General features: G+C 39.4%; 1 protein-coding gene and 1 long non-coding RNA gene across 2 annotated transcripts in view; one reads left to right on the forward strand and one right to left on the reverse strand.

Annotated features, from left to right (window-relative positions):
* Positions 1–7828, forward strand: part of LOC137858540 (uncharacterized) — a 21514-nt gene extending 13686 nt beyond the window's left edge. Inside the window, exon 4 of the long non-coding RNA XR_011097818.1 lies at positions 3387–7828. This is a non-coding gene — a long non-coding RNA (uncharacterized lncRNA). The remainder of the gene's footprint in view (positions 1–3386) is intronic.
* On the reverse strand, positions 1210–26207 carry OTC (ornithine transcarbamylase). Its single transcript, XM_068686462.1, has 9 exons — positions 26131–26207; positions 22249–22387; positions 21559–21640; positions 15450–15537; positions 9952–10105; positions 3396–3518; positions 3023–3076; positions 2764–2913; positions 1210–1619 (listed from the first exon to the last, which is right to left on the reverse strand). The coding sequence occupies exons 1-9, from the start codon at positions 26205–26207 to the stop codon at positions 1476–1478; spliced, it is 1011 nt and encodes a 336-aa protein (XP_068542563.1). The 3' UTR covers positions 1210–1475.
* Between the last annotated feature and the right edge of the window lie 1405 nt (positions 26208–27612).

Here is a 27612-nt window from a genome sequence, read left to right on the forward strand (position 1 = left end):
CCCCCTAGTATTTGATACACAGCTCCAACAAACCCTTGGGCCATGAAATGAGAAACAGGAAAGTCAGCTAAATAAAATAGTGCTGAGGCAGCTTTGCTGGCCTCCCTGCACCTGTATGCACAATGAGCCCCTGTTCTTGCTCAGTTTTGAGAAGGTATTACCTGCTTCACCCTGTCGTGGTTTCCCAGAGATGTCTGACTGTACATTGTTCTTTTGGCCCAAGATTTACAGGGGCTGTGCTCTTGCTGCCTGTCTTTCCTTTCCCCACAGCACCACTCAGTGTGCCAGATAGACCCAGGCACACGGTGGGGACTGAACACACAGCTGTGCAGCCCCCCACTGCTGCCCATTCCAGAGCCGCGCAAATAATTTATTTTTCAGTTTGCTAGCCGAGCTGGAAGGGTTAGAAAATAGGGTACAAACAAAGCCCATGCATTCTTTATTTTTTAGCTTGATAAAATACAGGTCTGACACTTTTCTTAACCAAACAAAATGTGTAGTTTGAACCCAAAGTAAAGGTGTTTTTTATGTGTTTGTTTTAGGGTCATTAAACATTGTAAAAATAAAATAAAAAGTATGAGCACTTTTCAGAAGTTTAAGGCCAAAACACCGCACTGAATTTAATACAAATTTGTTAATAATTTTCACCGTGTCCAGAAACTCATGTTTTGGTACATACAATACTCAGCCACTTACTACTTTAAAGCACATCTAGAGTTCATAGTTCATCTGAGAGCTATGTTAATGCCATTTGTGTTTGGTTTTTCATCTCAAAGTTTTCACTAGCTTTTGTCAACATGATGGTTCTAACGCCACCAATAAATAATAGCCTACTGAGATCCAGCAGCAATTTTCTGAAATTCTAGGAATGCTGAGAGAGGCGTTATGGTTTACATTAAGTGCCAAGTGTCCTCTCATGGTTCCCATGGATCTCACAGTACCACACACACCATGACTTTGCAGGGTCCTTCAAAGTTTTGCTCTTGTGGTGCTTTCTCAGGGAAAGTTCCCATTGGTTTCAGTGGCAGCTTTTCTTGAGAAAAAAATGCAGAATCTCTAGCACCATCTGCTTTAAGTGTTTGGGAAATTGTAGTTTGTCGGACCAGTCCCTGGGACCTCAGCATTTAACATTTTAAAATGAAGCAGCTAAGTTAATCATTAGTGTAAACCTGGTGATTTAAATAAAAATAAAATAAAATAAAATAAAATTGCAGTTTATACTTCAGGTTTCACTTAGTGATAAAAACTGGGTCAAGCAACTGCAGACTATTATCAAAATAGGTCACATTTGTGTCCAGAAGTATTTGAGCTACAAATATATGTTGCCTACAGTCAAAACCATGATGTGCAGCGGGGTGCATTTGAAATATGTGTATTAATATTTATGGTTTATTGAGAGACCATATTGAATCCAAGCCTGTAAAGTAGGGCAGGACAGAAGCTGACCTAACCTCTAAATAATGTTATCTTCCTTTTTATACCATAATTGTCCATTTTCTGTTTTCTGCCTCCTGGAAAACCAATGATCTTGGAGAATAAAATACTTCATCATCAACTTCTTCAGGTTTTCTTGGTAAACAATGTAAAAATGTCCAGTTGGGAGCAGCAGATTTCACAGTCTGCAGATCAAAAAGAATAAAAAAAAATCAAGACATATGCTATTACATTAATGAAAACTTTAACTGGTAAAAAGGTTTACAAATTTCACATTAGCTCCCATTCTAGTGACTTTGATGATGAACTCAGAAGAACTCCACTGACATCAAAAGAATTGCTTATCAGTGAATAAGGTGGGAATATCCCCATTCAAGTCAGTAAGAGTTCAGTGCTGCTTTCACAAATTCCGTTTTTTACTTCTATTTCTCTGACTTTAGAAGGAAGTAAAAACTCTAGTGACTTAGTGGATCGATAAAGTACAGATCAATAAATCTGTATTCGAATGTCACACAATAATATAATACTATAGATAATTTCAACAAGAACACATTAAACCATGATTTAAAAGGCTGAGATTTTTTTTTCCTTTTGATATTGTCACTCGTTATATACATGTATTGATCTAATATCAATAAACAATGAAGATTTAAGCCAATTCAGAGACATACCCATTAATAGTATTTTATGAACTTACGTTAAAATACAGTCAATTAAATCAGCAGTAATTCTATCAGCAAGGAAAATGTCCTTTTTTCTTGAACAATTAATAGTTTACAACATCATATTATGTCTGTTTTTGTTCTGATATGCACTTCAACTAGATGATTTTTAAAAACATTTATTCTGTGCTTTATACATTGGCAGATAGACACAAAATTGTTCCAGATTATGCCCAGGCTATGAATTAATCTGTGAGCTGCTCCTATTAAATAAAATGTAAGGGATCTTTTCTGGTGGCAAAAAAAAAAAAAAAAAAAAAAAAAGGAAGGTTAGGAATAGTGTTTTTTGTTGTTGTTTGTCTTTGTTTGTTTGTTTTATAAAAAAGTAAAGGATTAGCTCTCCTGCACTGGTTATGTTCTGGATTTAGATCTCATTGGGAAGCTCTGAGAGAGGCCAGCCATGTGAAGAGTACATATTAACCCAAAACTTGTTATTTTGTGAGTTTTCAAGCTGAAGTAAGGTTTGCACATTTTGTTGTTATTGTTGTTTGTTTGTTTTTCCCTATAGCTCCACTCAAAACCACACCAAACCCATGCTTTGTTGAAGTTGATTCTTACAAACGCAATCTGTAAAAGGATCAGCCAAAAATGAAATCTGAATTTTTACCTGCATTGTAATCTGATAACCTTGAAATGCCTTCAGTCTTGGTTCCTTTTCCTCTTCTTGTCCCATGCTTATCCATGTATCTGTAACTAAGACATTGGCACCATTTGCAGCCTCCAACGGATCTGTTGTGAGAAGCAACTTGGTACCATACTAATGTGAATAAAACAAGGAAGATCAGGAAATCACAAAACTTCAACTTCATTTATAGCAAAAGTAAACTATTCAAACTACTGTAATAGGCTGTTTCTTGGGCTCATACCTCTTTGGAGTACTGTTCAGTTATTTTCATTATTCTCAGGTCTGGTTCAAAGCCCTGCCAAAAGAGGTGATAGATAACACGATGGAACATACATAAGATCTTTAATGATTAGAAAAATACTGACTGAACCATTTTCCTTTGGAAAAAGCATGTTATTCAGCACTGTAAAGCTTCAGGAAATTACTTCGATTTTGTTGGAAGTTCATTTTGGGGATAAACTGGTAGAAAGTATTCCGATAAGGTAAGGAAAATGTATTTCATCAGTTACAGAATGAAATACCGATACATCAGTTAATTCTTTGTTCTAATTGATTCTTGTATCTTGCAAAATCAAAGGTTTGCCCTTCTTTCTCCATGCCCACAGCTTTCTTACCTTGGGCGTTGCAATATGCAGATGCATTCCCAGCTTCGCAGCGCTCGTCATGATGGAGTGGAGGACATTGTTTCCATCCCCGATCCAGGTGATGGTGAGCCCGTTCAGACCACCGTAGTGCTCCTGCCAGATGAACCACACAGCCCTGGGGTTATATTCCAGGAAAATGAAGCAAGATGATGACACAGGGAGCAAGATGATGCCAAAGAATGCAGTGATTTTATGAGGGTATGGATCACCCTAACCTGGAACAGCACTGCAGTGTTAACTGTAGCTTTGCCTAATTTCACTCACAGCCCGTATATGTGCAGCTACTCTGGCCCTTAGACACCAACAGGTAAGGTCTAAGGAGGAACAAGAGGACCAGCAGCACCCATCTGCAGATCATGACAATTTGAAGCCCTTTAGCAAGGCTTGTTTTAAATAGGCAAGTTTATAGGTACTTGAGCTGAGACCAGAAAACTTGCAGAGATGTAACCAAGTGCTTCTATGTGCCTGCTCGGTACTACTCCACCTCATGGCTCGGAAGGCTAATGGAGAGCCTTTTATTCTTAGTTCAAAACTGGGCCTCAATACTATTGCCTTGTATCAGCTGGAAGCCAGACAGCGTTTCAACACTTTGTATGACGTGGTTCAGTGCTTGTCAGAGAGGATAAGCATCCAGACTGCAGAGCTGTACTGACAGGCTACCTTGCAGGAAGGCTCCGCAAAGATGCCAAAAGGCTGAACAGGAGAAGGGCTGGAACTGCACGCCCCTCTCCTGGCAGCAGCCTTTCCTAAACAAATGCTTGTAAAGTTGTTGCAGACCGAATTTACTGTCGTTTCTGCTAGTGAGCACAATTTTGCGTCAAAAATAGTAGCATCTGAAATATTTAATGCCATTAAAATGCAGTTGAAATCTAAACCTAAGAGTCCTAGGCTGCCTACAGTTTAAAAGCTAAAAATATCATGTTGTGAAAGTATAGCTTTTTGATTTGTAGACAACCATAGGCTCATGGGCAGAGCTGTGATGTGAGGGCATCATTTATGGGAGAGCAAAGCAGGACCTTGCGGACATGGAAGTTATTTTAGTAGAACAGCTCTGCAAGTCTCTAAGCATCATTCAAAATCCTTCCACATCTCCTAGCAATGATGTTCCTAGGAGAAGGCCAAACTGAGGCATTTCTTTAAGGAGCTGTTTCCAGCGAGGGGTTAGCAATAGCTGAGACACAAACCCACAGCTAGGAGCAAATGAGAGAACCCTCAGTTCCTTTGATCTCACTATTTAAAAATAGACATCACAGCCTGTAATGCTCAAAGCACTGACTAGTGAGTCACAAATACACTGCTATGTTAAATAACCTCCACCTTATTACCAGCTGCTACTCTGCATTAAAAGAAGCACAGTGCATATTAAATACTTTCCTCTGTTTTCCCTAGCTACTAGCTGGTATGGATAAAATACAAAATACCAGAGATGTCTGTATAATAACCCTCATAATGTGCACTGCAAATTGCAAAGCCACCTCTGCCGTGACTGCTGTATAGAGTGGACATAGCTGAGCTATCCTTAATGAAGATGTTCAGCTAATGGAAGAAGTCGTAGTCAAGGCAGAATCAAGCTGTGTGCATGCCAGTGGAGCCTATTTTACATCGTGTGCTAGGCTTTGTGCTGCTGCTGGTAAACAACTGCTGCAATTCCTACCTCTTCACTTAAAGCCATCTCACTCTGATTGTGGCTTTGGTGCTTATCCTCAGTGCATACATGCTGCAGGGCGTCCTGTATTGATACATCCCCAGCATCCAAGAACGTGAGAAAGATGAGAGGATTGCACTGGTCATAACCAATGAAGGCAATACAATAACACATTTTGTATTTCTATTTTGTAGCACATGCTTGATCAGCTACACAGAGGAAAACCTGCAAAAAGTGGTTCCCATGACTGTAATGATCAAGGTTAAACCAGAATCTTTTCCCCTGGCCCTCTGAAGGTACTTTTCCCCTTGTATCACTCCCCAGTTTTTCCAAACTCTGTTATATTAATGTAGGCATTTTACCTGATAGGGTGTTCTGCAGTTTCTCTTTATATTTGGGACCTGACTTCAAAATATTTAGGCTACTGGTAAAACCACAAAACAATATTTAGAAAATCCAGAGTCCTTCTCCCTTATGAGTGACTCTTTGGCAAGCTGATGACTGCTGTTTCAGTGAAACAAAACCTGGTTTTGCTATTCTCATGAAAGAAATCCCTGCTAAATAATTAATGCCAATTTTACAGTCAACTTTCTCACCCTCATGCTTCTTCTGCTATCTTTCATTCTGTTCTTCTCCATGGTTGCAGTGTATCAGTGCACCAAACCACGGGGAAAATATAAGCGTGCTCAATGGTATAGCACTGTTGTATGTTTGGAGACGACGAACTAATTAATTAATTAGGGGCTTTCATGTCTGAGTCTATGTGGGATTGCTTCCAGCAAGGCAGAAACTCTGACACCATTATAAGTCCCTTCTGAAACATTCGGCCTCAATGGTCATAGCAGCCCTCAATTAAAGCAAGCTTTTGAATGATGAATCAATAGTCCATCAAAATTTTAAATGGAAAGCAAGGGACAGTCAAAGCTTTAGCCCTTTGGGAGACAGCGTGACCTGGTAAATAAAAACCAGGGCAATCCTGAGAGGCACATGGTGCACCAGTTATTTTATTCCTACCTTGGTGTTTGGCATGGTTATTGAAACAGTGTGTTCCAGATGATCCGTCTGGATCTTATCTGGGATTTCCAATTGTTAGAATAATGCTGCTGCTGATGGTGATGAATTTAAATATTATAATAATTTGAGCTCTTTGGGTTACAGTTTGGGAAAAGATTGAGAATAGACAGCAGCTCCCTTCAAACAGGGCGATGCTGTCATTTGTTGCGCTATTTGAAAAGGAACCCCTGATGCATTTGTTATGCTAAACATTTCTTTATGCCAACCATTTCTTTCTGAAAAAGAAATTTCCCTTCAGACCAGCGACATAAAAGCTAGTGGCATATGGATCCACTCTAATTACCAGTCTGGCCATCCTGCAGTCAGCTACAAGCTAGCTGATTTGGCCAGTGACATTAATATCAATTGAATCAATGTCAATACCTGCTTTGTCCCCAGAATACAAATTGTGTGATGCTGCCCGCCAGCCCAGCTTCGCCGAACAGAAATTGAGAGCCACGGCTTCTGCCCAGGAGACTGAGAGGCAGTGGGTGGGCTCAGGAAGCGGCTGTTGTACCTCTTCAGGACAGAGAGGGACATAAAACGGCCCTCCATGTGCACAGCAGCAGCACACCAACTTGTAGTCTTTTAAGGCCAAACCCTCACGCTCTCCAAATCAGGTTGCAAAATGTTTACAACCATTTCTAGTGGGTTTCAAGTCGAGAGCAAACTCAGCACAAACAGATTTTTAGAAAGAATGCACCAGGTACGGTAAGGAAAACAAACCTGTTGGCATAATAGAGGACATTAATACTGACCGCAGTATTAAAGGGGAGAGCCCATGCAGACTGAAAACCTGTGAGGGGCTCCAGGTTGCTCAGGAAGAAGGCACTGGGCAAGAGGATGTTGAACCTGAAGGATCTCACCCCAATACTCATGACAGTTTGTAGCTTGACAAGAACACCCTCAATACAGAACGAGAAAGAGACAGCCCCAGTTATAAACCTAGTAATAAAAATGTCTGGGCAATGGGCTAGAATATACTAACAAACAAACAACCTAACAAACAAAAAATGCACCTGTGAAAAAGGAATCAGAAGCCATAAGCAGGAAGACAACCTGACAAAACAAACCAGGAAACAAGGCAGAGGAAGTTCTTGAAGAAGATTCAAGAAAGCATCTGGAGAAATTAACAGGATTTAGAAAATGGAGGAATAAAGATGTGCTAAACGTGAAGAGGGCCAATATGCCTGTAGAGCTGCAGTGGAAAACACCAAGGGAGATTAAAGAAGAGAAAAAAGTACATTTTGGGTGTGTACTGACAGCAGGGAGAGGCCAAATACAGGCAAGAAAGTATTTACAGAGATAAAGAAGAGACATTTTTAGGAGAAATCAGCTGCATAAATTCTGCAGCCATATGTAAATATAAGGCTATCAGTCTGTGTCACTATTGTATTTTGCATACATGCATAAATCAAATAAATTGCTTTTGCATTGCAGAAAAGCAGTCCGAATGTTATATATGAATTTCTAACTGATTTAAAGAATCAGTGGTGCTATACAACATCCCCATATTAATCTTCTTGCAGGAAGTGCTCAGATAACATCTCCTTATGCTGCAGAGAATCCCATGAGAAGTTTGATTGTGGTAAGCAACAGCTAGACCCTGTGGCTCCCACTTCTTCAAGTGTTAATGCTACTTCTGTGAACTGGTAAAGTTCATTACACGAGTGAAATGCTGTTTTATTAGGTGCTGTAAGACCAGCCTTCTTTACCTCAGCATACTGTGCAGAAAAGAACAGAGGCAGTAGAAGGGCAGAAAGGAAAAGAGCACACGGTGCCAACACCCGCAGTGCGCTGCTGGGAGCTCCCTCCCTGCCTCCTGGGTAAGAAAGCAAGAGTGTAAAGTGCAGCGTGCCCTCTGCAAGGTGGGCAACTATCCAGCTGCTCAGACAAACTCTGAGCTTAAGAACATGCTGGAAGGGTCAGGGGAGAGATAGGAGTGGTTGGAGGAAACAGTGCTCTGCTAGCAGGTTGACTGGGAAAGTGTTGCAAATTTTAAAACGCTTCCATGGCTGTCCAAAAGCAAAGTCACTCCCAGAGACCTCAGTGAATGCTCAGTTTATCACAATACCTCTCCACATTGGATGTTTCTTTTTGAGCATCAGCTGTTATAATCCTGTTTCCTCATCATGTCAAATGGGCAGGGATACTTATTCCAAAAACTCCCTCCGCAGTGCTTGATGTAACAAGGACAGTGACTGCTGCTGCTGCTGTCCTGGGTATTCCAACCAAGGGAAAGCCCATCCTGCTGGGTCATGCTCACCTGGAGCTTCTACAATTTCTGCCCTATTCAGGGACACAGTAGAGGAGAAGCTAAGGATGAACAACAGGGCATCTACCCATTCAGCCAATCTCAGCAGGTTTCTCCCAAATTCAGTGGAGAAAGAGACACAACTCTAGAGGGTAACTGAGATGCTCAGCAGCCTCCCTTCCTTGACAAGAGATGGAATACAGGGCAACAACACTGAAGTTGGGTGCCGCAGTCAGTGGCATGAACAAGAACAGTGGATGAAACAAGATTTACTGCCAGAGATACCAGCAATTATGGAGACTAAGAGTCATGATTACTGGTGAAACTTGCTATTCTCAATTGTTAAAATGCTAATAACCAAGGTGTTTGTAAGACAGAACCTCCCAAAACACAGTGATAATATCCATCAGTTTTACAGCTGCACAGTGTTTAAATAAAAAGATGATTTACAGTGTTTGATGACGTTCTCATTATGACTTACCATCTTACATAATTTTAACAGCTCACTGAAGCTGGCTCAAACTAATCTCCCACATGTACGTATCCTGAGGTATGCAAAGCATTTTAATCTCAATTTCACTTTTTTTTTTTTTTTTTGCTAGTCCCTTCATTCTTACTATTGAAAATTGTAAGAAAAATAGTAATCAAAGTAACAAAAATGTATTTTCACTCAACATCTGAATGGTTCAGTATTTAAAGTTAAAGGCATGTATAATTTGTTATTTCTCTCACTAGATCTTTTCCATATACCAAACGTCCTATAGGAGAGTCTTTGACAGCTGAGAAACACAGCTGAATGAATCAGGAAATTATTCTAACCCTCCTTTTTTCAAGCAGTGTGATTTTTATTCATTCAGAAAGCAAACAAGGTCAGAAGAGTTCATCAACGTTGTCAACCAGCCCTGCAGTACACCAATATTTTTTAATAAGCTAGTTCCTCAATTGATTGTAAAACAGCATAGTCCTTCTGTTCACAGATAAACATCTGGCATTCTATGTGTAAAATGTCATCCAGCTGTCAAACCAAATATTTCATTAGATTAGAGCTACAAAATACGATCTTTGTTAACTGTTCTTTGATGTGAGCAAAGTTTAAATAGGTTTAAGAGCCTGAACATTGGGGATTTGCACCGGTAGCATTAACTGGCTTTTCAAAGTAAATTCAAAGCAATTTCCCAATATATGGATAACGACTCCTTTTACATTGTTCATGGGTTAGGGCAGCATCAAGAGTGAACTACTGAGTCTTTTAAAGTCAGTAGCAAAACTTCCCTTAGCGTTGGTTAAGCCAGCATCTCACCTTTATCTTAGTATTTAACCCTCCCTGTACATTTTTAAAATTGTAGCCTAATTCCAATGATTAAGTTTATGCTTAATTTTATGCTTAACGTCAGTACCACTACAGTGGGTAGGACTAAGTAATTGTTTTAAATTAAAAAGATTCTCAATTATATTCCTGAATAAAGATCTGTTTAAATAACAAGTGTCATGCAATTACCACTTAGAAAAACCTAGGGCTAAACAATTTTGAACCTGACTTTCTCAATGTTATTAAGCAGGGATTATATTGTTACCTGAAGAGTTAGGTAATCAGCTAAAATCTGTAGAGGATGATATAAATCAGACAATCCATTGATTACTGGGATTGTGGCTTCTTTCGTCATTAGGTCCAGATCATTATGCTTATAAACTCGAGCCAAGATTGCATTTGTCATACTGGACAGCACCCTAGGGGACAGCAGAAGATATCCAAGTCAAACATAATAAATACATCCCTTTTGCACCCTTCAATGTGCAGTGCATAAATATTAATGAGAAGTGGTAATGAATCAATTTTTTTTTCAGTTTTCTGAATAATGTATGATGCCTGCATAAAGCACTTAAATGCAGATATTTAACGAGCTGCTAATAAGCAAGCAGTTTTACTTATTAACAGACCATAGCAAGTAAATGAAAACTACTGCTGTTTCTCTTCAGCTTTTGATTGTAGCTACAGATAGAGCATCAATAAATGTTATGTTACGTTAATAAATGAACTAAGATAAGATTGCACAACAATGTAATACTTGAAGAATTCAGTAACTTTGGAGGAGATAAGATTTCTTGAGTCTTTCATCGAAGAACAAATGTAGTATTGACTGGATATTACAGTGCCTCTGCGTGGTATCTTGACCTTTGTGAGGATTAGGACTACAGATCTGCCTTAGATCACCACAGTCATTTACTGATCTTAACAAACATGGGAACAGGAGGCCAACAATAGCAGCCTGTTCTTTCTCCTATCTATATATCTGTATATTGACACTCCTGATATCAGCACTAAAGTAATGTCCGAGTGTGAAACTCATTATATGGATAGGGGCATGCAGGATTCACTGTGCCACTCTGGCTTTAGCCTCGTTTGCCAAAGTGTGAAAGAGTCAGAGATTAGCGTGGTGGATTAGCATAGCATACTCAGTGTGCTCTGAATTCTTTAGATAAATTAAACATGGATTGTGGCTCTGCATTTCTGTTTTAATCAAGCCCTGAAGCATGACTTTGAAGTGGCATTTTGTGTGCTTTAATGTTATCTTTAATAGGACCTTAAAACAACAAAAAAAAAAGAAGAGACTGGAGAGAAGACTGTTAAAAACTGTTGCAGTATTTCTTTCTGTTTAGCCAGAAAGGATTCTGATATCTCCTCAGGTGGAAATATAGCTGTTAACCAAATGGTCTTTACACAGACAAATTTCCTGATGAAGTAAGTCAGTAACAATTTTTTTTTTATACTGACATCAGACATTCCTTACCCAAGCAAAACTCTTAAAAATGTTACAATATTCCCAGTAGAGCTCTTTCTGAAGGAAAGACTGCTGATAGCAGCCACAAGTGTAAAGGAGGAACTGAACAAACTATTTACTGATTGTAAGCTATTGGAACACCGTCTGTGTGACTATTTCTTCCTGGCTCATGATTTCTATTATTTTGTTTGTCTGGTTTCTTTTATTCTAGCTTGAAGGATGTGGCTTTGGAAAACCTGTTCTGAGCTAGCCATCAGAGAAATGATGCATGACCTCTGTTGTTAGCCATCTAATAGGTGTCCACCCTAAACAAGAAATATCTAGTTCCACTTCAGACAAGGAAAAGAGGCAATCACATTGAAAAATTGCCCATTTATCTTGGACATTTTATAGGATATTAGGTCAGCTGACTCCTACCTCACATGACAGATAAAGCATTTCAAGAAGATGGTTCCTTTACAGGGTATGGCAGTAGAGGAAAATCAGTCATAATCAATGACAAACTAGTGAATACTGCTGCATTTCCATCTTTACCCTGTTGAAAGTAGGTACTAGAATTATTGGGCTCCTACCAGAAAGACATCAGACAGTTCTTTTTCTAGCATTTCTAGATACCATATCTCATAGGAGGAAGTCCAGATGGAAACTGGGATAATCTTTCATGAAATCAAAACCAAATTAAATTCAGCCAAAAATCTAGACCTTATCTGAGGAAATGAAGTCTCCTGTAAGCAAAACGACGTAAAGGAAACCCTATAAGTCTGGAATTGCATAGTAAAAAAGATCTAGTTAGAAAAGAGTCTTTAGTGAAGATGAAGTTTTGGAAGGTGAGGGGGAGTAAGCATAGGTTTATCAGGTGATTTTGCATTTGATGGAGTTAGCAAGGTTCCTATGCTATCACCGGCTACAAGTTTTTGTTTGTTTGTTTGTTTGTTTGTTGTTTGTGAGCCTATAAATTTAACCTTCAAAATCCCAGAGCTTGTAAATATATGAGTACATTGGAATGCTACATATCAATCTTTTCAAAATAAGTTTTATTTCTACCTAGAAAAGCTGTGAAGTTTTGCTCAGCTGTATCCCCCATGGAATTCAAAAATAAACACAAATAAGAATATGTCTTTTGATGTTACCTCTGAACTTTTTAACCCAATATTGTGATTTTAGAGCATTTGTGTACTTTTAGGGTAAAATATTGTTATCCAGAGTTTGGAGTATTCTATGTATTTTTTGAAAGTATGTATCAGTTCAAAAGGTTTAATTTCCTGAAAAGACTACTTCATTGTCATCGATAGTAGTAAAGAGGCATGTTGTAGACTTGTTCTTAGTAAGAAGTAAACCCACCCACCATAGATGGAGAGATTCATCCCTGATAACACCAATGGACTTGTACAATCATCCTAGGAGCTCTTTATTACTGCCACTGAATGTTATGGCCACTGAGCTATAGTGGTGCACAACGGAACTTCTCTACACTGGAAAAAACAGATGCAATACTTATATTTCATTTCACGTCGTGGATCACACATGCTAAACACTGAAAGGCTTAGAGCTCCTTAATGGGTAGTAACTTTTTGCTACTGTGCCAGTGTAAATGTAAATGTCTTGTGAAGCATGGAAGAACTGTATTATGACCAAGTAATAAGTCACTAAAAATATGTTCACAGCAGAAATGCTTTCAACCCTTACCTGCTGCAATTATAATAAAAAACGTGGACTTTTATAACTCTGTGTCCCCTTTGCTTTAAGTCTCAATCTTAAGTACTTCTAAGGCCTTCAGAGCCCTAGACACAAAGCTGTAAATATTTTAAATACCCTCTGGGTTTACTACAAGCATTGTTTTTTTATTCTCACATTAACTGAATGAGGTTGGCATGTCATCCTTCATTCACAAGATATGCCAAGGAATTTATAATCAGGTTGTTCTTTTGGGTAAACTACTCAGTTTTGATTATGCAAAGTCAATAATAATTCCACTAATGAGAGCAGGACTGAAGCAGAGCACGTGGGGCTCTGTAGTGACTTGGGAAAGCCTTCTCTCCGCTGTCATAGGCAAGTGCTGTGACTCAGCAGAGCAGAAAAATCCCCAGGTCAGGGTCTTGAATAGCAACTTGACCTGGAAGAGGGAAGCAGTGACAGGGAAAAGGTGGGGTGAGGGCTTGCATGGGAAGTGGGAGCTTTCTCTACCAAATGTAGACTCCTCTGGAATGGATGGAAGGTCTGCTTCTTTTTGCCTTTTGCCTTATTTCTGCCTTTTGCCTTATTTCTTGTAGTCTGTCCGTCTTTCCTCATCCATTTTGCTTGTGCAAGCAAAGGTCATTCAAGATACTGCAAACCAAAGATTTAATGGCTCTTTATTACCCTATTTTGGAAGAAGAAGTAAAAAAGGTCTACAGAAGACATGTCCTTTTGTGGATCAGAACAGGGCTGGATTTGCCATAGGGTTGGTATGTGAACAACAGAGAACCTCCAGACAATGGCACTACGTGTCTGGTGCAATGGTGCTTGGAGAGGTTGTTGCAGAGGATCACTCTACAAGGGCCCCGACCACATCCTTCTCCAACCTGGAGGTTGGAATGAAAAAGAGGGGAAATCCTTTGAGAATAATACTTCTATCACTTAGGGGGAGCTACCTTTGATATGTCTTCCATTCACCTTTAATATGACAGAGTAATTATACTGGGGCAATGTGCCATGATGTATGAAGAATTTCTTTTGAGGGGATGTGTTTGAATCCCCTGGCAGCTCTACTGAACTGGCCAGGTGGATGCAGTGACCTAATATACCTCAGACTTGACTGTGAAATCTCAGATTAATCTGGTCCCTCTGTAGGCTCATGAGTTTCCACAGTTTTTGTATCACTGAAGCTCATAGTTACTAAAGCAAGCCATTGGGACAGTTTCACAGAAACATCTAATGCTATAGTTGCAGCTTCTTGTGATATTGGCAGTTATACATGTATACCTAGCAGGAAGTCAGCATTTTCACGCCTCAAGAGACTGAAATTTTGACTTTCTACTATCAACACCCATATGTCCTCCACTTCAGCAGTTAAAGGCAGGAAATGAAAATTTTAGATGTTCTAGCGTTTCATATTTTTCTTACATTTTCCTTGGGTTTCCTCAGATAGAGAACAGCCACACAGTTCTCAATCTCTCCCACTAGACCGTGAAAACTGTAATACACAGCGGGGCAATGGAACCTCGTCTGGCTGATGGCATATTTTGACTTGAGCCTGACAAACCTGACACTGCATATCTTTCACCAGAACAAAAAGGATCTTCCAGATGCTACTAACATTTCAACGGCTGAGCCTGAGAGAATCAACCCCAGGCTGCAAAAGGGCTTCCTAGAAAGAAGCACAATGCCGAGGCTGGGTGAGTCTTTAATATATGGAGGGCTCTGAAAAATAGCAAGGGCATCTGCAGAAGATAACCTCATGTTCTGCCTACTTTGAGCTAAATTATTTCCAGCTAGGGCAATGGGGATAGACTGCTAGCTACCCATTCCTGTATGCAGGTGGGACTTAGCATGATTAAGATCTTCCATAGGTGCTGATAAGAGAGTGATGCCATAGCGCAGCCTCCAAGCAGTCCTGACAGTGAGTGTGGCAGTGGAGGAAGGCACATGGCATCCAAAATTTGCTGCAAAGTGTTGGCCAAGATCGGTGCTGCTGAAAGGGGGGGATCAGAGTGGCCTTCAGTGCTCCCCTGCAGGAGTTCACTAGCAGCTACTATAACTAGGATAAATAAAGTCTTTGCTTTCTGATTTTTTTTTTTTTTTTTTTTTTTGATTTACCAGTCAACTGTACTTCTATCTCCATGAGGAGGAGCAACAGAACAAGAAGGTTCTAGTCTTATCTGAATATATGTTCCATTATCAGTGGAGCTGTCCTACAGAGGTTTGTAATATGTTTCTGTTTGTGTGACTGTCACTCTTGTTATCACTCCACAACCAAAATTCAATAAAATTGTTTCTTGTTGTGAGATGTTTTGGAGAGCTAGAATGGTTGGACTGATGGTGTGCAGAGCTACATTTTCTGTGTGCTGACCTGTAAGTATTTAAGAATTTGGAGTGCCTTCTGACGTTTTCCATAAAGAAAATATTAACTTTGAAAAACCTGCAAGACAGGTTTCAGCCTGACCAACTACTTCCTTAAACATTAATGGTGGACTTGGCAGTGCTAGGTTAAAGGTTGGACTAGATGATGTTAGAGATCCTCTCCAACATAAATGATTCTATGGTTCTGTGATCTAACAGATATATAGTGATCAGTCAAGTGACATCTTACCAACCTTGCAGTATCTGTGAGACTCTCGTTAATGCCCAGATGAATGTCTTGTGTTGTAAGGAAGGAAGGATGTCCTCCGAGGAGAGCAAATCCTACAATGAGGACAAATTAAAAAAAGAAATTAAACACCAGCACCTCATACTTACAACCAAGTTTTCATGCAAAAGGTATTCACAGCAATAAAACAAAAAGTCAGCAGGGCATCCAAATGCTTAAAGTCGGGCACGATGAGATGCAAATAAATGTGTTAGAATAAAACTCCTCAGATATGATGCTTTGCTAAAATTTCTAGGCATGAGATCTGATCTGTTTTCATAGGATCAGTCATTCAAGCTGCAAGGCTACATATTGTTGAAATATGTGGTTTCCCGTTAAGAGCTAAGTAACCCATTCATCATGCCGAATTTCTATGATGTCTACTTCAAGGGACTTTGCATCATAGAACTAGAAAGGACCATCTGAGTCATTAGGTCTAAGTCTACATCCTTGCAAGAAGTTGCAAGGATATTCACTCAGAAAGAAGACCTTAAGTTTCCTCATATATCATTATAAACTTAAGCTGGGTCACAAATAACCAAGTGTCTTAAAAACAGTGATATGACAGGGACGCAAGGAAAGATCTCGGGCACTGTCCATATCCCTCCACCCCGCAATAGTAAGGAATTGACAAGGTGAGACAAGGAACCAGATGGATTAGTTCTGAAGACTGAAATACATTCCTGAACAGGAAATCAGGGAAAGACTTGAACATCATTTAAGAATATAAAACACTTTGGGAAACTTGACAGTATTTTAGACTGACAAATTTCACACTGAGGGCAAATCTCAGGCTCCATTGTGCCTTAACATAGAAGGAAACAGCATTTTTTTTTTTTTTTTTTGGACGGGCCCTGAGGGGGGTTGTCTTAGAAACTTTCACTAATGGTTTAGCACAGGACCTAGCACAGGACACAGCATCCTACCACCGGGAAAGTATGAAGAAGAGGGTTTGAACTGGGCTGTAAGTAGCTCTTTAAGGCATTTATTGTGCAGTGGGAACAGTTTTCCATATAAAAACAACCCCCTGCTAGTAGAGAAACTGCCAGGGAGGTCTTGCCTTGTCTCTAATACCCACTATGGAGGAAATTCTGGAGAATCCTGATGTGGACATACCAACCTTGTTGAGACAAACCCTCAGAGGAATGAGCCTCTACAGAGACAAAAAGCTAGATAAAAGGCCAGATTATTTTTATTGTTGTGAAGAGAAAGGCTGCATACAGCACAGAAGAGTGGAGATGCCCTTCTGTACCATAATGTGATCTCTTGGAGGTGCTTCTTAGTTTATTTTAAAAATTAAGAAGCAAAAAGATTAAAAGCTGCTTGGGCTGGTTGTAGCCATTAGATGGCACTGCAGACACCGTCAGGACTGCAGCCTTAACGTGATGTTTGTAAAAGCACGTCAAAGATTAAAAAATTGACCCCACAACTACTCTTCAAAAATGATCAAACCAGGAATGAACACTGAAACCTTTCACAGCTAAAACCAAGCAATGAAGTTCAGGCTGCAGGCGTGGGCCGCACAGTGGGGCCCCTAGCACAGAGAAGCCCTTATTAAATTCAGTCCCATGCGGGAAGCAAGGTTGAGGTGAGGTCCTCCAATTTGGATCAGTTCAGCCAGTCTCCAGACTTTAAAATGAAACCTTGCCTTTTGATGGCCTCAATTTCCCCAAAAGTAGGATTAAAAGCAATGATGCTCCAGATCCCACCCTCAGGGCAACTCTCTACTCCATCCATCCAGTGTATATTTATTTTTGCTAATGGGCCTGACCTTACTTTCCCTTTGTCATTATTAAGAATTGCTCCAAATCACAGTGAGACTGGATTCAGACCCAACAAACTTTTAAGAACGAAGCATCACTTACTCTACTGCTACTATTTGCTATCAGAAAAACATTATCAATATGCTTGCTGCTTCACCCTTCTTTCTTGGTTATTCAGAAGCCTTTTTGTATTAAGGCAGGAAAAAATGTTTAGGTTTCCCCAGATACTTTCACCTCCTCTCTGCAGCTTAGCCACAAACACTGCATTTATGGGAATGTGCATGCAAACTGGTGCCTAGACATTACAGCCTGTTTATTCAATGCCAATTTTTAAGTCAAGATCTCATGGATGAAAAGTTATAGGTAGTAACTTTTCCTGACAGATTTCTTGTTTGTTTGTTTAAAGTTATATATGATAATGTCAGTGGTTTATCCCAGGAAGTTCCACACAATACAACAGCTCTGCACTTCAGGCTTCTAAATGAGGACACTTTGGTTGATGTTTCACAGTCCAGGCAGACTCCCATGGACACGTTCTGTTTTCTATAAGTGATGCCCAAGTAGATAAAGAGGAATCTGGACACTTATTCAGAATTGCCAGGCGTCAGGCAGCCTAGTCAGATCCACCACCTGGAGTCTGTCTACATAGCAGAGTCCTAATGTGTTGGGTTTCTGCTCATGAACTGGCCATCTGTGCAGGGCCTGAGAATATATTTCCATCCAAAACTTTCCATCTGTAAATATAGGAGCTCTGTGCTCTAGCTGCTGTGTAGTTGCAGGGGAAGTATCCGTGCTTTAGACTCTTTCATCCAGACTACTAACAGGAAAAAAAAAAACAAAAAACTTTTGAAGATATTCAGCAAAAAAGCACACTCTGGAGTGCTATGTTAAACTGAAAGATCTAATCCTCTTTGTTGTTGCAATCTGGTTATATCCAAAGCCACTTGCTAAGTGTTTATATGGATCTCGGTATCTTCAACAAACCACAGTAAATGTTCATACTGGGGAGACAGAATAGATTATTATCTCATTACCAAACTACTGTTAGTTTGTAAATAATGGACAGTTTTATGTCCCAGGCTGTGGTATTATTGATCCCACTTATGCAAATGCTTTTACTTAGGACATGACTTCTGGTGGTTGTACAGACCTGGGTTAAATTTCCATTCCAACCTGTTGATGCTACATTGGGTAAGTGGGCCAAAGAGAATCCTCTTGTTCATACATTGGATACACATTTATGTGGCTGCCTTGCTATCACCAGGAGCCATATACACCCATCTTCTCAAACTCAAAGGAAGGATCCTGTTTTATATTTCAAGAATCTAGATTTGGATTTGTTAGTTTCCTTACTGCCAGGATGCCCGCCTCCCTGCAGGATGTACAATCTACCAAGTATCTTTCAGTTTAGACTGATAACAAAGAATGTTTCTAGCTAACAATTACAGGAGCATTCCTAAAGCAGAAGCCTGAAACCCAATAATCATTTTTAAAGTGACCCCTCTAACTGGAGAGTAAGCTAAAAGAGTGCTCTTGCCCACTTTGTAATGTAGCCAAGCTAAACAACATTAGCCACTCTAATGAAAAAACATACTATATATTCCTGCTGTGTAACATCATCCCACTACATTAGAACATGCGAAGTGATGCAAATATTTCTGTGACAGTGTGTAGTAGCCTTCAGGCATTGCCTTCATCTTCCCCTCACTCCCATGGTAGGAGGCATGAGCTGGGAGTAATTCTGATGAAGCCAGTGGCAGCAAACCTCTATAAACCTGTCAGAAGGAAAAAAGGTACATAGGGATTTTCTGCCTGCGTTGTTGTAACTCTGTTTCTTCCTTGTGACATACTGTCTACATTCAGTGTCTGTGAAAGGATTTATTCATAATTTGCTAGCTAAAATGTAACTTAAGTTGTTTATTTTAAGAGTACCACTGACAAACAGAATACTTTACAACAAAGCTATAACACAAACAGGGCATTCACCTTTATGCCATACCTGAGGATGTTTATTTTACAAGTAATATATGACCATGTGGAATACCTTTGTTTTCAAAAAGTATGCAAGATCTTATACAGAATGGGTGTGAGATTCTGACTGCAAACAAATGACATTTACCAGTATAATAGCACAGATGTCACATTTCCCAATATAATAGCCAGTGATAGCAATAAATACAGTAGGTGTTGTAAAACTGGATTTACTTTACCAATAGCCTGTGGAAGTTATTTGTAGTTCTTCATCAAACTTACAAGACCACTACTGTTCTAAAAATGGTAAAATAATACGGGTTTCAGAAATACGCTTTAAGACAAGATTACATTTGTTCAACAGGGTAAAGGGACCATGGATTATGCCACAGGGACCTATACATTATTCAGTACAGTCCCACTGCCGTAAGAAAAAAATATTTTAGAGACACAGTATATTGGAAAAGCAACTTCAGCTGTTCTGTTATAAATTCATGTTTATTTGTTTTTCAAGAATGGAGTTCTTCAGAGGCTTAGAGACAGCAGGACTTCTGAAAGGACTTCCACAGTGTTCAGATATGGCAGCAATCTTCTAGACACTGCATAGAGCAGATATTGCAACCAGCTTTTTCCCAGTTTCTACTCCTTTAAACTGAAACACATTGATTTTTGTCTAATTGTTCCTGCAAGTTTGTTCAGATCAATCTGACCACCAGAACTTTGTCCCACAACTGACCTCTTTCAACATCTCGAAGGTGCAGCTTTTGGGAAAAGCTATTTAAGATGACTCCTCTATTTTATAAGCAAACATTCTAATCCACTTCAATGCAAAGTCCCACTGGACATAAGATAATTGGCAAGAAATTAGCTTATTCAGTGATAAGGAACACATGTGACCCCACATTGTTTTCAGCTATAAATTACAAGGGACAATTTGTGTATATCAAAAAGTAGGTGAAATACTTAGTTTCCATGGAGAGAAAAAACTCGAGTCTGCCTTTGAAACAATGTCTTAGGCTTAGTGAACTTAAGACCAAATAACTGAAGGTGTGAAGATAATGCACAGAAGTTAAACTGCATTAAACTCCCTTGTGGAAGCTCTCACTCAGAAACAATTGGGTTTTATTTCATTGGAGCTTAATCCTTCTTGGATGATTTTATATGCATTAGCTCCCATCCTTAAGCTAATTCATCTGAACTTTCCTGAGCTTCTTTCTTCCATAAGCCTTCCAAAGCCAAGGACTAAATAGTGCTTCCCTCTGAATACAGAAGCAAGAAGGATAAACAGATTCAGAGAATTCATGATTACCTGCCATTATAAGTATGGCAGGCAGCAAGGAAATGGCCTAAAAACTCCAGTATTAAAAGGCAGGTTGCCCTTACAAAGAGGGAACACAAGTTAGAAACACATTCATAATCCCTGCTTCATCTAGAGAAAACAGAAAGGAACAACAATTCTACATAAAGACCAGGATGAGCAGGTGAAGGGCTGTGCTATATGATATGAAGGCAAAATTAGAAATGCTTGCAGATGACCTATCTTCTTCCTCACATTATTTTTACCTTTTCCTTTACGTCTTGTAAAGAAATGTGAATACTCAACAAGTTTTCTGTCCCTTAACCTATGAGAAGCTTCTTCTTCTCTGATAAGTAAAAATGTACCCAGAAGACAATCACCAATTCACAGTTATTCCTGGTTTTCCTGGTACCATGCAAACACATGAATAAACTATTTCAGTAGTCCCACTGACTTCACAGCAACTACCATGTAAATAAAGTTATGCATGTGTTTCAGTGTTTGCAGGACTGTATCCTAAGAATAGTGTTCCAGTGCCTCATCTTATTAGCCTAATACCATGGAGTCTCCATCGAGTTATCTTCCCATGTAGGTAATCATGTTAAATTTATTTTTTCATTAACACATATCAAGGCATTACTGTGATTCCCCATCTAAACACATACTCTGAAATGTGACAATGGTAATGAGTAACACACTTGAAAGATATTTACGAGAGCTTCCACAAGATGTAATTTGTGATGCCTACTGAAATTTATGTTGGGAACTGTGCATATTGGTGAGAACTTACATCAGAAATGTTCACTTTAACCTGTTGCTTTATTTCTGGTCTACCATGTGTTGGAATTATCTGGTGAAATTTCAGTGGCCATTAATATGCCAAGTGAAACACCATTAGCTACCATTCTTTTCCTATTTTCGTTTTAAAACATTAGGTGTCTCTTAATTAAAAAATGCTAGATACAAAATTATCTGGTGTTTTTCAGTGTAATACTCACAGTACACAATTTCAAACAAAACGTGGCTGTGCCATTGCTCTGATATACCTGTTTCTGCAGATAATCTCGTTCTTGTACTTCTCTTCTCAAAAATCATGGCCAAAGCTTTTCCTTGCATTAAAGGTAAGTACTAGAAAACAGCAGTTGAAGGCATTACAATTTTATAGTCATTATCAATTTTCCACTGTAAAAATACTTCTTTCACATTTTAATTCAGCATTAGAAAATTAAAAAACTTTTTTTTTTTAAAACAAAACAAAACAAAACCACATAACTTTATTCCTCTGCCCTTCAAATACATCTAGCAACAGAAAAGGTTAAAAAGAAAGATCTAATTATAGGGGCACAAAGACACTGCATTTCGGCACCCAAATTGATCTCCCATTAAGGATAACTGTCACTAATTTTATTCCCATTCAATACAGGGAACTGTCTTCTATTTCCTACACTTAGTGCTGCATATACACCATGTGTAAATGGATGGGATTGGCCAATAACAGGGCCAGCCATGCAACACTGCTTAACTTCTTCATTTGCAAAGTCTTCTGCAGTATTTAAAGAATATCTCTGAACATTTTACAGGAATGTTCTTTGATCTGCAGTATGTGGTTCACAGTATTAAAGAGCTTAGATGATGATGTTTCGGACAAGCCAGCTAAATTGCCAATTCCCAATATCTTTCAAAACGATATTTATTTCAACATCTGAGTGACCTAAATGTCAGTTGGAGGATTTTACCTCTCCTTTGTGCTTTATCCTGTGTTTCAAATCTGAAGCCATCCACAGCAAATGCTTCAGTTCATCAGCTGTGTAGTTCTGTAGAGTAAGGAGGTCGCGACCTTTCAGGCTTACATTCATTTGAGCTGGTGGCCCACGCCTGTGTCAAAAGAACAAAAAATTATACTTTTGGCATTTGACACAAAATCGTACTTGTGTTAAAGCCAATGAACAAGTAGCTGAGATATCTCTTGCTCCCCTCGTTTTACCCAGCTGGATCAGCTTGATGGACTGCCTTAACTGGTCTCAATAACTTCTGTCACGCTGGCACGACATGTCACCATGCCGTATATTGATAATATACTGATGAATAAAAGCTCAGGTAGTAGATTAATTCTGTTGAATAAATTAATTAATTCTGACGAATAAAAGCTCAGGTAGTAGATAGGCCTATGTGGCTTCTAAAGATTTTGGTGTTGCTTAAATCTGAAGGAATGGGCTTTTTGGGCAGAATTCTGTTGTATAGGCTCAAATTGAAACTGGACAGGGAAGACGGCGTCTTTTAAACTAATAGTACCAAACATTATTACTGTTAATTTGACATCGCAGTACAAATTGCACGACTTTTCAAATCATGTAGCAGAATTTTTTCCTTTAATTGAATGTTGTGTCTTTTCTTTCCGGACACCCTTAAGAGTTCTTTAGATAGACATTATACCACCACCATTATTAAGAAGACTTTTTTCACAGTGAAAAGGATTATGTGTAACAGCAGGAGCATGGAGAATATAGGAAGAAGTAGCACATGAAATACAGATGCCTGGTGGTTAATTTTGCTGGAGCTCAGTACATGCTGTCATATATCAGGGTAATGTGCTCCAGAGATTATGCAGACTGCCAGAGGATCCACCACTAAGCTAGCTGAGCATAAAGCACCACAAAGGTTCCCATCAGTGTGTACGATCTGTCTCTGCACAGGTCCTCAGACTGCAGAAGGGGTGCACTTCTATGGAGCACTGTTCAGATAAGGGAATGGATTTCTTGCTTTCTAAGTTTAGAGAGATGTTGCCCATGTATTTTCTTACAGTGTTGCTGAAAATTGATTCTCAAGTGAAATGCAATCCGAATTGTATGCACAACTTCAGTAATACGTGTTTGTCAGTAACATTAAAAATAATAATGCACATTTCCAAGACATAAAGATTAGTGTTCACGCCACTACAATCATTAGTAAAATGAAGTTGCATGTTTTTCTCTAAGTGTTATCTTTCTGTTTCTATGCCTGCCTCCAAACTGAAGTAAACAACTCAGGAACAGTTAGCAAGTGCCCAAATGCCACATTTTTGAAACTGAAGTGGATATTACCGAGCTAGCAAAATGGTCTCTTGTACTTCTGTATTTGATAACTTTAGAATAGAATACGCCTGGCATTAGAAGAAAGGTTGGGCATTTATGCATCAGGTAGCTTCCACCATTGCTTGAAAAACAGGCTGTCAAGGTATGCTAATGAAATCCAGTCCTGGGAATACTGAGGCTATATCTTGATATTCAAATCAATGTATATGACTTCAATATGTGCATTCTGAAGTTTCTGTGCATTCTGCAGTTTCATGAATGTGACCTTTTAAAAATATTTTTTCAGAAAAGGGATTTGCTGCTGTGTCCATTTTGGGGGAATGAAAAAATACTCATCCTGTTTTAACATCTCTGCACTCGCTTGCTGCTTGGTCACTATTCTCCTTTGCTGCATCATTTCCACTTAACAGAACATGCCAAGTTGGAAAGAACCCACAAAGATCATCAGGTCCACAAAGGACCACCCAAAAATCGAACCTGTGAACCTGTGATGGCTATGACCAATGACTGCACTGCCGTTCAAGTGTTTTTTCAATAATTCACAGAATAATCTTCTCCATAACATTAGCAAGTTGTGAAGTGAGACTCACAGGCCTGTAATTACCAAGTTCTCCTTTCTTGCCATTCTTGAAAATTGGGACAACATTTGCCAGCTTCCAGTCAACTGGGACCTCTCCAGATTCCCAAAACCATAGAAAAATAATTGAGACAGGTCTCGTGATGACACCAAACAGCTCTTTGAGTACCCTGGGACAAATCCTGTCAGTCCCTCATGGACTTAAATGCATCCAGATGAATGGATGATTCTGTTTTCAGTCTTCAGTGCTGCTGCTCCCTGAGTTTCTAATGGCAACCTACAATTGCTTGAAGGGAGTTACAGAGATTGCCTAGTCTGAACCTCTCAAGCAGCAACATCTGTTCACAGGTCTTGTTTTACCACTTGGCACCGCTAAAAAGTGTATTGAGTAGTACCTACCACTAACTTCTGCATTAGTAGACAGTGAAGCACTAAAATTGTTTATCCAGAAAGGATCTGGTATTACCATCCTTGGAGATTTTCAAGACTTGGCTAAGCAAAGACATAGCTGACCTGATCAGCTGTTGTCAAACTACAAGAAAGTTGGACTATGGATCCCTTCCTGACCAATGTGTTCCCATCATGATTTTGCTTTACTGCTATGACCTTCAGAAATGTGTTCTCTTCCCTTGTCCCCAACCTCAGAAACAAAGGCAGAAGTGGTCAAATAAATTGCAGTTAAGGGGCATGAGACAACAAACCAGAGTTAAAATGTAACAGGCAGAAATGCAAGGTCAAGCAGCTGCACATTTCTTTCTGAGCAGGGATAGAAATTACTTTGGATTACTAGCATATAGATTGAAATATATTATGTTATCTTGTAGTATCAACCATGATGTGCTTAACTTGTAATGTTCATAAGATAGTGATGATTGATAGTTTATGCCAATGTTATGATATAGTGTAAAAAAAACAAAAAAAAAAAGACAGCATTATACAGGGAGCTTAATAAATTGGATGATTTTTGAAAACCAGGTTTACTGGGTTTACCACAGTTGTTTTTCACACCTGCTTTTCTATCATTGCTGCTAAACAGAGAAAGTTCCCACTGATTACCAGCAGTGAAAATCCATAAATCCATTGAAGAAATTATCACCCAGGCTTCAGGACAACTCTAAAACTGTCACAAATAAACCAAAGAATTCAGAAAAGGTTTGTTTCATTTCTTGTAACGTAGAAATTATACATAAAAATGCCATTGCACACTAGGATTTCTGTTTATATGAAATTCCGGTATATTGCTTTCTAACACTAATCATTTGTTACAAATGCTGTGAATATTATTCATATTGACACCAACACAAAAATAGATAGATGTGGCATTAAGTTTCAGGCCTTTAATTTTAACTTGATTCTTGAGATGTGACAAGCTTACTGAAACAGTGTCGTAGAGGTACTTTTCTGAAGCCATAGGGGAGGGGCAAGTTGATGTGGTTGACGAAGGAATCCAAGTGAGGTTACGCAGATGTGTCTCCTTGGTTAACTTTGAATCCCATATCACATAATGCTTTTCCTACGTGCCTCAAATGTACACAGAAATAATAATAACAAAAAACCAGCCCTGAAGCTGATTCACCTTGCAGCTTCAAGGAGATAATCCACACTCCCCCCTCCCCTCCCAGTATTGATCATGATAATTGTCTAAACACATAAGGATTTCCCATGTTTTATTTAGCTCTTTATCATTTACAGTACCTGCGGTGCACACTGAACTCAAGAAGAAACGTTTTTTTCTTGGTTTTGAAGCTAAATCCCATGGAAAGAATTAACAAGATTTCACAAAACATAAAAAGGAAAAATCCTCCAGTCTCATGAAGACTCAAAGCTTGCTGCCTGAGAAGGCAAAAGGGCACTAAAAATGCTAGCAGAAGCCTATATCTCTCACTCCTCCACATAATTCAATTACTTTTGTCTCCAGATTTCTGATTAAATGTCACTGAATGCCAGACAAAAGAAAAGGATTAACTTACCAAAAATGTCGCAGCAGATGCTTGTTGTTCCATGCTAATTTTTTAATATGGAAAAAGCTCCTCAAATTAAAAAGCATCTTCCTTTCACAGTAGATTTCTCTCCGTCCTGCAATCAAAGTTAACAGAAATGCAGTTGTGTGAAGCAGCCACTGTGCAAATGAGGATACTATGAAGAACAGACAATCTTATCTTCGACTTTTCCAGCCTGGGCCGGGCCTGGTCAGGGCTCATATTGAATCTTTTCCTTGGTTAGCTAAAATTCTACAGATAAAGGCTTTTCACAGGGTCCATTGCACAACTCAGAGCTTGTGCTCTTCTGTCTGGGACCATCATATTACAGCTTGTGTCAATAGCGTATTGTAGCAATTTCATGTTTGTCAAATATCTGTGCAGGAACATGTCCTAACAGAAACAAAAAAGCGAAGGAATAACTGTTATGGCACAAGAAGAGCAGGGCAGCTTCTGGGGGCTGAGCCTATGGGGCTCCCTATGGGGTTGGTAGGCAGCCAGGGCCCATCCCAAAACCCCACCAGGAGCAAGGCAGCTGGTGGCAACGGGACAGCCCCAGCCCTGGCACCAGGCACCTCTGGTGTGGCCAACTCTATGGGGCTACTTGCACATGAGATGAGCCTCCCACATCTTGCGGAGAGGTGGCTGGTGGTGGCTCCTCATGGTGGCACAAGTGCTGATCTCCTCTCCAGAAGGGACAATGAGATCTGCATACCCAAAGGGTGGCAGGTCTGTGCCTCAGGTTAGGAGGGCATGTGCAGGCTGATGAAGAAAGATTACTGCAAGCCTGTCTCCTCTCTGAGCTGGCAGGAGACTGACCCTTGACACCTCCTTTCTTGAGAGGCAGCAGCAGTCAGCTTCCGAGTACATGGTCAGAAGAAGAACAGGGTCCAAACTGCCCTTTTTTTGTTGTTTTGTTTTGTTACTAACAGTTCTTTCTTTTCAGAGAAAATCAGCACCAATACTGGGAATCAGAAAACATACACATACATTCGTTAAATATCGAAGATTCACACTCAAGCTGTGATGCCTGATTACAACACATTTCTCATGGTACAATCACAGCTTACCATGCTTAGTCAGTCATGACTAATGTAATTAATATAAACTTGGAGCTCTCCTGAGTTTTCAAGGATTGCATGGGGTTTACCTTCACAAAGGGGTTGTCTTTCAGACCTTAAAATTAACTTATTCCCTCAACAAAGTACAACAATATGGCAAAGTTATATTAATAATATCATGGAGTAAAAGGGACAGATTTCCTCATTGCTCCTCAAATGTGAAAATAAAAGCAATATTCATGAGCTGAATGTGTTATCATCTTGCTCACTAACTAACACCAATAAAAAGGCATCTGAGGGACTTTGCCATAAAAACCTTCAATGCTGAATAATTTGAGGAATATTGTTAGTCATTAGGGTGTTAGGGTGTGCAGGGGGAACATCACTGCTTTAAACGCCATCTTTGGTTTAA

Source organism: Anas acuta, chromosome 1, assembly GCF_963932015.1.
Source record: "Anas acuta chromosome 1, bAnaAcu1.1, whole genome shotgun sequence".
In the NCBI taxonomy this organism is placed as follows: Eukaryota; Metazoa; Chordata; class Aves; order Anseriformes; family Anatidae; genus Anas; species Anas acuta.

Bases quoted from the DNA above. Each gene is read 5' to 3' on its own strand.
- OTC (XM_068686462.1), bottom strand. From the start codon at position 26,207: ATGCTTTTTAATTTGAGGAGCTTTTTCCATATTAAAAAATTAGCATGG. The intron at 22,388-26,130 runs GTAAGTTAATCC...CTTTTGACACAG, and splicing joins CATCTGCTGCGACATTTTTG to GCGTGGGCCACCAGCTCAAA. The intron at 3,519-9,951 runs GTAACAATATAA...TTCATCTGGCAG, and splicing joins CTGATTACCTAACTCTTCAG to GAGCACTACGGTGGTCTGAA.